Source organism: Artibeus jamaicensis, unplaced genomic scaffold (genome assembly GCF_021234435.1).
Source record: "Artibeus jamaicensis isolate MK-2021 breed Jamaican fruit bat unplaced genomic scaffold, CSHL_Jam_final contig_956, whole genome shotgun sequence".
Classification (NCBI taxonomy): Eukaryota; Metazoa; Chordata; class Mammalia; order Chiroptera; family Phyllostomidae; genus Artibeus; species Artibeus jamaicensis.
This window is the reverse complement of record NW_026522021.1, coordinates 1,911,989-1,922,668: the sequence shown is the minus strand read 5'-3', so window position 1 is coordinate 1,922,668 and position 10,680 is coordinate 1,911,989. Positions and strand designations below refer to the sequence as shown.

The 10,680-nt window shown below is 54.6% G+C and overlaps 1 protein-coding gene across 1 annotated transcript; it reads left to right on the top strand.

The window, feature by feature from the left end:
- The first annotated feature begins 3,419 nt into the window (after positions 1-3,419).
- On the top strand, positions 3,420-8,653 carry GNB2 (G protein subunit beta 2). The gene is made up of 10 exons (XM_037134902.2): positions 3,420-3,591; positions 5,899-6,044; positions 6,240-6,278; positions 6,402-6,508; positions 6,823-6,886; positions 6,974-7,136; positions 7,231-7,297; positions 7,597-7,798; positions 7,884-8,100; positions 8,182-8,653. The coding sequence occupies exons 2-10, from the start codon at positions 5,988-5,990 to the stop codon at positions 8,286-8,288; spliced, it is 1,023 nt and encodes a 340-aa protein (XP_036990797.1). The 5' UTR covers positions 3,420-3,591; positions 5,899-5,987; the 3' UTR covers positions 8,289-8,653.
- The last annotated feature ends 2,027 nt before the right edge of the window (positions 8,654-10,680 follow it).

The following is a 10,680-nucleotide window of genomic DNA, read 5'->3' as shown; positions in this document are numbered from 1 at the left end:
GGACTCTGTTATAGCAGCTTGGACTATACTAACTAGTCGACCACCATTTGGATGTACACAATGAGGAAGTGAGAAGCTCCCAGGTGGATGGTGTTAACCGGGCCAAGAGATTCAGAGACAGGGTAGGGTTGGGCAGTGTGGGGTGGGGTGGCAGAAGATTAACTTAGTATTGAATATAATGAGTGTGGTATGTCTGCGAGGACTGGTACATAGTAAGTGTTTTAACAACCAGCCCTTTAGAAAAGGGGAGCCTTGATTTGACACATACGCTGATTCCATGGTGTAAATATGCCTACCATGATGATGACAAGTTACTACTATAAACATGACTTCGTTGAACAAGGAGGAATGGGGAAGAGAGGTACACAATGGGATCTTGTTAGCTGGTATGAGTTGGCACAAGCTGACTCTAGCACACCATTGTCCATGAGCATCCAGACAGAGATATTCAGTCTGCAGTTGGATATATGCCAAGTCTACACATGAAGAGAGCTGGGCTGCAGATAGAGGTTTGAGAATTACGAGTAATTAGGGAGTGAAGTCACAGCAATGAATAAAGTCAACAGTGAATAGCACAGAAAGTGAGAAGAGGAGGCTGAAGTCAGGATCCTGGAAAAAAGCACTATTTACAGAATGCCCTGAGGACAGGAAGAAGGTCAAGGAGAAGCCTGAGAAAGAACAGTCAGAGGAAGAAGGAAAAGTCCCATGACCTGTCAGAGCCAGGTTCTCCATGGGTGCTCCAGGGCTTCTGCCCTATCAGAGAAATTGATCATTCATTGGTCATCCCCTACCTCTCTGTATCCTTCACCTCCCTTACCCACCCCCACCCACCCGTCCACGCCATTATCAGCTAAACAAGCTTTAGTAGATCCCACTAAAACATACAAATCTTGCCCTGCCTGGTGTGGCTCAGTGGATTGAGCACTGGACTGCAAACCAAAGAGTTGCTGGTTTAATTCCCAGTTGAGGCACATGCCTGGGTTGTGGCTGGGTTCCCCAGTGGGGGATGCTCAAAAAGTGACCCCGAATTGATGTTTACCTCTCTTCCTACCCCCCTTCCCCTCTCTAAAAGTAAAATAAATAAGGTATTAAAAAAACCCAAAACACACATATCTTGACTCCACATTCTCCTTTCACTCATACCCCACCTTTCTACACCCTCCCCCAAGCCAAGATTCCCAAAACCTTGGCCAATTTGGTTGTCTCCACTGCCTCATTTCTCACCCTCAGCCCACTGCAAGCTGAGCATCTATCGCAAATTCTCCAGCGAAGTCACCAGTGGCTTCTACTTAATCCTATGTGCACTTCCCAGTCCAGTCTTGTTTCATCTCTCTGCACCATTCAGCATAGTTTACTGTTCCCTTTTTGGAATGCTTTTTTCTTTTGGTTTCCAGACCTCACATTCTCCTGATTTTCTTATTAGCTCTCTGGCTTCTCCTTTGGCAATTTGTCCTCCTCTGCCTGACCTCTAATGTTGGAGCTCCTCAGAGCTTGGCCTTAGGCCATCTTGTCTCTTCCCTGAACCTCTCTATGACTTCATCTGCTCTAAAATGCCACTCACTCTTAAGGCTCTAATCCAACTCAATCTCTTCTGCTGAGCCCCAGACCTGTTTGCACAGCCACCTCGTGAACATTCTTCTTTGCACCTCTCCTAGGCATCTCAAACCTAACACATCCCAAGTTAAAATCCTTGATCTTCCTTCCCAAATGTTCTGCTGTCAGTAAATGGCACTCCCAGGATACCAGCTCTAATTGTTATTTCAATAGTCATCTATGGACTGTCTCCTTTGTAAAGTGCAAGCTCCATTCAGGCAGAGAGGATGCATATGTTTGGGATTGTAGTCTCAGTGCCCTGGACAGTAGGTGATAGATCTCTGGGAGTCGATAAATGTTTGCTAAATGAGTTAAAATAAGGAAGCATATTAACACAGAAACCAAAAGGTTTCTAATGAAAGGAAGCAGTGTCAAATGCCCTATAAACAAAATTGGGTTTTAGTCCTATGCTGCTAGTTTTTTAAGTGACTTCAGGGAAGTCACTTTGCCCATCCATAGATGGAGAGAAATTTGAGGTAAATTATCTGTAGGATCCCTTTAAAATTCTAGCATCTCATGGACATTATCTATTGCTAGTGTATCAGTGAACTTGTTAGTGCACACAAATGGAATTTGTGCATAACTAAGAATGTGAGCCCTGGCTGATGTGGCTCAGTAGACTGAGCACTAGCCTGCGAACCAAAGGGTGGTCAGTTCATTTCTCAGGCAGGGCACATGCCTGGGTTGTGGGCCAGGTTTCCAGATGGGGGGTGTGTAGGGGGCAACCACACATTGATGTTTATCTCTCTCTTTGCCCCTCCCTTCTCCTCTAAAAGTAAATAAAATCTTAAAAATACAAAAAAGGTTGTGATTTTTTGTTTTGAAAACTATTTTAATGTCTATAAGAGGCTAAATGAATATTGTCTGTTTTCATACTTTAAAATTGCATGAGGACTCAATGAAGACTATTCATTGACTGGTACTTCCCAGAGCATTTTCACAGTCCGTGGGATCTCATAACAATCCAAGCTGATTTGCAGGACAGGAAACTGTTAACACATTCATTTTACAGAGATGGAGATAGGCCTATACTTATATTCTCATCCCTTTACAGGGCTGGTCCACAGAGAGGTTCATCAAGAGCCTAGTATTGTTACCATTGCACAGGAAATTCGCTAAAGCAGCCTTGATTCACATCTCTATTCTGCAGCCCTAGGAATTATTTCCACTGCTATAAAATGGAAACAATGATAGTAATTGACTTCATAGTATTGTCGTAAAGATTAAATTAGTATGGAATTCAGTATATGTGAGTTATCAGTGTCAGACAGACCTGTAAAGAGTCTACAAAAGCCCACTTTTGGTGAGAAACTTCTTCAGTAAGACTCTTTTGATGGTATTCCCAGGTTCTCAGATGCCTGCAGAGGTCCCCACTCATTCATTCCTGCTTAGGGACTTCCGGAACCTCTGCCCCTTCTCTCTGTTTCCTGGAGGCCCAACTTGGTGCGGGTTTTGATCTCCCCAGCTCCGTTCCGGAAGAGGGGCGTGGTATCATAGGGCAGGGGCGTGATCAAAATGAGAACTCCGACTTCGAGCTTCCCTTCCCAGCCTGGAGTCACCCAATCCGGGAGGGTGGGTCACGTGACTAGAGCAGTTTCTCCCTCCCCCTACGCCGCTACCACCTCTTTCAGCCCCAGGGGGGATGTCTTGCTCCTTTTCGGGAAGCAAAGCATTAATTTTGGTCCGTTTTGCGACAAAATAGTATGGAGAAATATCTTCATTTTAAGCGCGCCGATCTTTGCCCAAGTAGTATTATCCTTTCGGCCTCCCCCTACTAAGTAGTTGGTCTCGCCCAGCAGGGCCCTGGGCGCGGCGGCGGAGACGGCCGCGTCACTGGCGGGCGGGATCCCTCCGCTCTGGGGAGAACAGCGCTGGACGGTTGAGTTGGGGTGACTGAGGGAATCCATCCGCGTCGCCGCCGCTGCCGCCTCCGCCGCGGAGGAAGACAGGACCTGCCTTGCTCCTCTAGCGACCCTTGGTTGAGTCCCACCGCTACAGGTACCTCCGCTGACAAAAGGAGTCCTCATTCCCCCATCCCCAAATTTTCACGGGGGAGAGAAACCTTTCTTCCTTCCGTCTCCCGGATCTGGCCTCTTGGGAGCGGACGTAACTCCCCAGACCTCCCCTCCCTTCTTCTGGCCCTGTCGCTCTTAAACCCGGAAGGGGAACTGGGAGACCCTCGGCCCCAATAATGCATACCCTCCCTGCACCGTTAGGCACATTTTGTCTGACCCCCAGATCCCATCCGGGCCCCGCCTGCTTCTTGCTCCCTGAGAAGTTGGGGGCAAATTTAGAGCTTCCTGTAGGCCCCGTTCCGCCCCCTTCCCCCACCTCCACCCCCGTTTGCCCCTGGATACCACCCCTTGTGTTCTCCCATTTCACACCCCTGGCAGCATTCGTCTTGCAAAACTCCAGAATCCTCAGAGAGGCAGGCAAGGCCGTGAGGCCACCCTTTCCTTCGCCACTACCCTACCCTACCCTCGATTTGCGTTCTGCCGGTGTTTTCTGGCCCCGTTACCCTGGAAGGGAGTCCTCGGTACCCCTTTTCTTTTACTAGTCCTAACCCCAAGCATAGCCCCCGGGAGCCCCTGCCTAGGTTTCTTTTGGGCAAGATGGAGGTCGTGGGGGCCGGAGGGCCAGGCCCACTGCACTTCGCAGCGCAGCACCGGCCCGCGCCTTCCAGCTGCCAAATCCGGGACCCTCCCTTGTCCCCGCCAGACTTGCGGAGGCGGTGGCACCCCCATTTCTCCTTGGGACCCCGGCTACTGTGTGCCCAGAATTCGGGGGACGCTGAAGTGGCTCCGAAGGGTGATGGGGACTGAGGGCTAGAGCGTCGCCCCAGACCCCTGCAGCTTCCTCTGGTCGGCTTTCTTCTGCCCCGGGCCTTTGGCGTTGCCACTCGTCCGGGTCTGCTGGCAGCTGGAAGGAAGGGGCTTTGTCCGGAGCTGGGGAGGTGGAGTGAGGAGAGGCTTTGTCCCCTGCTTAGTTTTTCTGAGGGGCATCCCCTGGCGCTGGCGTAGAAAGCTGAACTGACAAGAGGGGAAATGTCAGTGGGGAAGAGGAACGCCCAGGCCTGGAGGAAGTGGGAACAGAGTCGGGGACGCCCGGATTGGCGGAGTGCAGTGTGCATGGCCAGATCACACAGGTGTCCAAAGAGGCCGGGTGGAGGGGTGGGGGAGGAATGCAGGACTCCGGGTCCTGGAGCAGAGCCAGCCAGGTCCCCGGGGCCACAGCAACGAGTTCGCGGGCTGGGATCCTGGGGTGCTGAGGGCGCAGGGACGGGCCACCTGGGGCCGCCGCTCGCCTGCCCGTCGGCGCCGGGGGAGAGCAGCTCTGCGCCTCAGGGCGGGGGACCTCTCTTCGGAGCCCTAATTACTTGTGAGCGGCTCCCACGGGCTTTCTGCCGCGCGCCGGAGCCGGCGGCCTCGGCTCTGGAGGGAGCAGCGGCTTCAGGCTATCCTCCCCACCACCCTCGCTTCCACCTGCTGCGGGTGGCTAATGGGGTGCAGCCGGCCCAGGGATTATCTGGAGTGAGCCGTCTCGAACCTATTAGTGCCCAATCGGCTTTTCCAAAATCCTGTAAACAGCCACCCTGGCCGGTTCTGGGGAGGAGCGGGAGGCTGGGTCCCGCGGGGGCGATGGGGCCGGGGGTGGGGTCACCCACCCTACAGGTCTCTGCCTTGGATGCGGTTGCCTTGGCAACCGGGCTAGGGTGGGGACACTTTACCAATGAGGTGCTCTCAGTCCGGGTGACGGTTGCCTAGGCAACCCCACGAACAGCCCAGCTTCCCCCTCAGGTCTGCCCCCACCCGCCGTCGTCTTAAGCTTGGGGGGGGTGTGTGTGGAAGGTGTGGGGCGTGTGGGGGTGAATTTAAAGAGGCACCGCCCCTTTTAAAATAAGGTACTAGTTGGGCGGTGCCCGTGCGGGTTAGGGCAAATGCCTAGTCTGTTTTGAAGGGACTCCCACCCCCCGCCCCGCCTTCACTCCCCCCCCCCCCAGTTCCTGTCGCGGGTGTCCCGCCCGGGCTTCTGTCCGAGGGAGGGGTTTCCCCTGCGCTTCCTCTTGCACTTCCCGCTCCGTTTCCGGGGGGCGGGAGGAAGATTGGGGAAGTCAGCTATTCCTAGGCTACATCTGTGCCAGAGGCCCTAGGTTTTGACTGGGAGACCCAAGCCACCACAGCCACCCCCTTTCTCTTCTGCCTGTGTTCACCCGGTGTTCACCCGTTCCTGTGGGCTTCAACCCCGCCTTTCTTCTCTTCTTTGCTGTGTGGCCTTGGGCCTGACGTCAGCCCTGCAATCCCCCAGGCCTCGGGCCAGAGGCGAGGAGCTGCCTCCCCCAGCCCCCGTCCCGCGGCCCCCAGCCGCCCCCAACCCCGCCCCACGGGCCCGGCGCCATGAGTGAGCTGGAGCAACTGAGACAGGAGGCTGAGCAGCTCCGGAACCAGATCCGGGTGAGAGCCTGGCCGGCTGAGCTGGGGGTTGGGGGCTGAATTGGCAGGGCCAGGCAATTGTGTGTGTTAGAGGTGGGAGGTTGTACTTTGTGGGGGGGGTGTACCCTAACCCCTACTGTCTTATCCTTTCCACTCCCGTTTCCTGTGTTCTTTCCTCTCCTGCCTCCCTCTGACTTTCTTGGCTGTCTCTTATAGGATGCCCGAAAAGCATGTGGGGATTCAACACTGACCCAGGTGAGAGGAATCCAAGGCTGGACTTGGGGTGAAGGGAAGGAGCAAGGGGCAAGGATTTGAAGCATACTGCTTAGTGGGCTCTACCACCTGCCCCTCCCTGACCTATTCTGTCTCCACTTCCAGATCACAGCTGGGCTGGACCCAGTGGGGAGAATCCAGATGAGGACACGGAGGACCCTCCGTGGGCACCTGGCAAAGATCTATGCCATGCACTGGGGGACAGACTCAAGGTATGTGCGTGGTTGAGATTGAATGCTGAGCTTTTGTTTGCCCTGGGACTAAGTTTATAGCAAGCAGAGTTGGGATGGTGGGGAGGGGCAGCCTTGTAGGCCCGGGGAGATGTCCCATGTTGCTGAGTATGTTTGGGAAGACTGTGACTCCCAGATAGCCCTTGGGAACCAGAAAGAGGACAGGAACTTCTGGGCTACTGCTGGGAATTGTCTCAGAAGGGCTTCCCACCAGATGGGACCATGGTAAGGGTGTCCCTTCTTGAGGGAGCTCTACATCTTAACCCCTATGCCTCTCCCTTGCCACCTTCCAACAGGCTGCTGGTCAGCGCCTCCCAGGATGGGAAGCTCATCATCTGGGACAGCTATACCACCAATAAGGTAGAGGTGATGCCCAAAGCTGGATGGGGCTGGGCTGCAGGCACTGCCTGGTTGGCTCTGACCCTGGGCGCTGTCCCTCCTTCCTAGGTCCATGCCATCCCACTGCGCTCCTCCTGGGTCATGACCTGTGCTTACGCACCCTCAGGGAACTTTGTGGCCTGTGGGGGGTTGGACAACATCTGCTCCATCTACAGCCTCAAGACTCGTGAGGGCAATGTCCGGGTCAGCCGGGAGCTGCCTGGCCATACTGGTGAGAGGGGTCTGGTAGGGCACAGGTGCTGTTGGTGGGGGACGGGTTGTGCTGTTCTTTCTCAGAGACTCGGCTGACCAGCCCTTTTCCCCAGGGTACCTGTCATGCTGCCGCTTCCTGGATGACAACCAAATCATCACCAGCTCTGGGGACACCACCTGGTGAGGCCCTGCCAGGGATAGGCAGTTGGGGCTCACCCACACTTCCTGCCTGGGGGACTACTGCCTCAGAGCTCAGCTTATAGTACACACACCCTGAGCAAACAAGGGCGGAGCTCTTATTCTGAACACCTAGCCTCCTCCTGTGGCAGGAAGGAGACAAGAGTAGGTTTCTGTGACTGAGTGACTCTTGTGCCCCTTCCATGGAGGCTGTCGAATCTGGACTCATGTGGTGGAGGGGTAGGGAGGCAGGGAGTATGCCAGAACTTCTAACCCTTTCCTTCTTCTTGCCACCTTTCTAGTGCCCTGTGGGACATTGAGACAGGCCAGCAGACAGTGGGTTTTGCTGGACACAGTGGGGATGTGATGTCCTTGTCACTGGCCCCCGATGGTCGCACCTTTGTGTCAGGTGCCTGTGATGCCTCTATCAAGCTGTGGGATGTGCGAGATTCAATGTGCAGACAGACCTTCATTGGCCATGAATCTGACATCAATGCTGTGGCTGTAAGTTCTGGGAAGGCTAGGCTAGTCCATCTCTGCCAGGCTCCTGGCACTACCGTGCCCTTATTCCACTGATTGTGTTCTATAGTTCTTCCCCAATGGCTATGCCTTCACCACGGGCTCTGACGATGCCACCTGCCGCCTCTTTGACCTGAGAGCGGACCAGGAGCTCCTCATGTATTCCCATGACAACATCATCTGTGGCATCACCTCTGTTGCCTTCTCTCGAAGTGGCCGGCTGCTGCTTGCTGGCTACGATGACTTCAACTGCAACATCTGGGATGCCATGAAGGGTGACCGTGCAGGTGAGAGCTGGGTGCTGGGTGGGAACAGGTGAGGACAGGGAACCCAGGCCAGATTAGTTCTGATGTAACGCTTCCTCACAGGTGTCCTTGCTGGCCACGACAACCGTGTGAGCTGCCTTGGGGTCACTGATGATGGCATGGCTGTGGCCACAGGCTCCTGGGACTCCTTCCTCAAGATCTGGAACTAATAGCCCCAACCCTAACTAGGCCCGGCCAGCAGGGGCCTTGCCCACGCCCACACTACAGGCCGGGAGCTTTGGGGCTGGAGGCACATGAGCTTCCCTCCCCTGGCCACAGGGGCCTTGGGTCCCTGCTCCCCTATCCAGGTTTGGTTCCTCCCGGGGTCCCCACTGTGGAAATAAAAATGGGGATAGAATGGGGAAGAGGGGCAGAAAGCCTCCTTCTTTAGCTGCCCTGGGGTCAGGGCCTCATCCCCCTGGAGGGTCAGAGGCAGGAGGTGGAAACTCCAGGGGCTGGCTTTTTTAAACTGGTTTTATTTTAATTTTTATTATATTTTCAGTTTTTCCATAAAGGAACCAATTCCAACTCTGTACCTGGTTGCTCCTCTTGCTTGTGTCTTCCTCACTTCAGGGAGGGCTTATCAGCTGCAGGGTATGGGGTCCTACCAAGAAGGGGGCCAGAGAGGAAATCCCATTCTTCTCAGAGGAAAGCTGGAGCCATAGGCAGGACTTTTGCTAAGGCTGTAGTTCCTCCTAAAAAAACACAGCCCTCCATTCTGACTGCCAACCACTCCTACCTGCAGCTCTTAAGTTCCCAGCTCTGAGCTCTGCCTCTCTATGCCTCCTTCCCCCAAGAAAAGATACAGAGGCAGAAGGGAACACACACCAAGTTTTATTGGGGGGGGGGAGTATTTACAAGGCAGGTAGAAGAGGAATAACAGGGTGGAGATTGTGGGTACAAGGCAGACAAAGGAACAGAGAAGGCCCCTGCACCCACTCCAACCCCAAGAAGGGCAGGAGAGCAGCGAGGGCCCAGGAAAATGGCCTGGGAAGGGACAACAACGGGGGCTGAGTCCCTGGGCTGGGGGCTCAGGGGCTTGTAAACATTGACCACTCTCAGAAGGGGATAGGGTGGGAGAGGGCTCCCCCTACACTTTCTCACAGGGTTAAGGCCTCTCCAGGCTCAAGGGCCCCCTAAGTTCAAAGTCTCTTTAGCTAGGGGGAGGGGGAGGAAGAGAGGGGAAGAGTGTCATCCCCCCTCCCCCTGCATTGGCTGCGGCAGGGGTGGGGGCAGTTACATTCAGTCACAACAGTACTCCCCCCACACCTCTAATGCCGCCAAATACTGGCGTGAGGAAAGGGGGAGCTGGGGGGCCAGCAGCAGCAAGACATTCCCCTGGCCCATCACCCCCTTATTGCTTTAGAGATAATATTGTCTTTTCACTGACGCTAACACTGTTGAAACCAGGGAGAAGCAGGTGGAGGGAGCCCCTTCACCCCCCACCCCAGGCCAGCTTTTTTCCCCCAACACTGACCCAGTTGCCACTTTGGTGCAAAAAAACGAAACAACAAAAACAAAACAAAAAACGTGGTCTCTCTAGGGATGGATGGGGAAAGAAAACGGGCTATTCCCCATTTCCCCAGGGCAGGAAGGAGAAATACATTCATGGAGGGGAGGCAGTGGCAGAGTCCTGCCCTAATACTGCACTCTTGAGCAGTGAGGTCAACAGGAGAAATTAGATGAAAACCCAAGATACAACAAACTGTTAAAAAAACACACACACACACACACACACACAAATGGAGACAAACCTAGGCAGGTGATAGGGAATAGGTTGGTGAGCATTAGGACCACCTCTCCCAACTTAGGAGAGACAGACACTTCTAGTCTTGACTCCCCTCACCCCCCACCTTACCCAACATTAAAAAAAAAATGCATTGGGAGCAGGGAGGGGAGAGGCCACTCACTCCTCTCCAGTTTGGTCAATGGAGGGGTCAGGGCAGAGCTGGGTGGTCCACATCCCACACAGCCAGCCAGCTGCAGGAGCAGGGCTCCCTTCTAACAGCCCCACACTGCAACCTGAAGCTCCAAGCTGCCCATTCCCTTGGCCTCCTGGGCCTCTCCTCACCCCCTTCACAGGAGAAATAGTCATTATGTGGTGCCTCTCTCCAGCTCCTGGAGTAACTGCTCTGCCCCCACCTCACTCAAGGGGGTGCAGCAGGGGCTTGTGGCCCAAGGAATACATTCATGTGGCAAGGCAGGGAGCTGGGGCTTTACACTTCACACCCAGTCCCCCCAATGGCAGTGGTGGGGGAAGCCCCTCACCAGGACCAGAGTGGAAGTTCTGCTGCCCTGACAGCCAGATGAGGTTGGCACCGGCTGGCCCTCTGCCATCTACCCCGTCAGCCACCTGGGGAGGGGAGGTGGCCTGGCCCATTTGTGCAACTTTCCCCCAAAGCAGCAAAGCCAAGGGGCTCCTTTGGCCCCGACCCCGGACATCTCTGCCACAGTCATAGCAACAAGGGGGCCTTTCACAGCAGTCCGGCCGGTGGGGCTGAGAGGTCCTCGATGTGCAAACTGCTGGCACCCCAGCTTCCAGTTACCCCAATGGCCCAACTG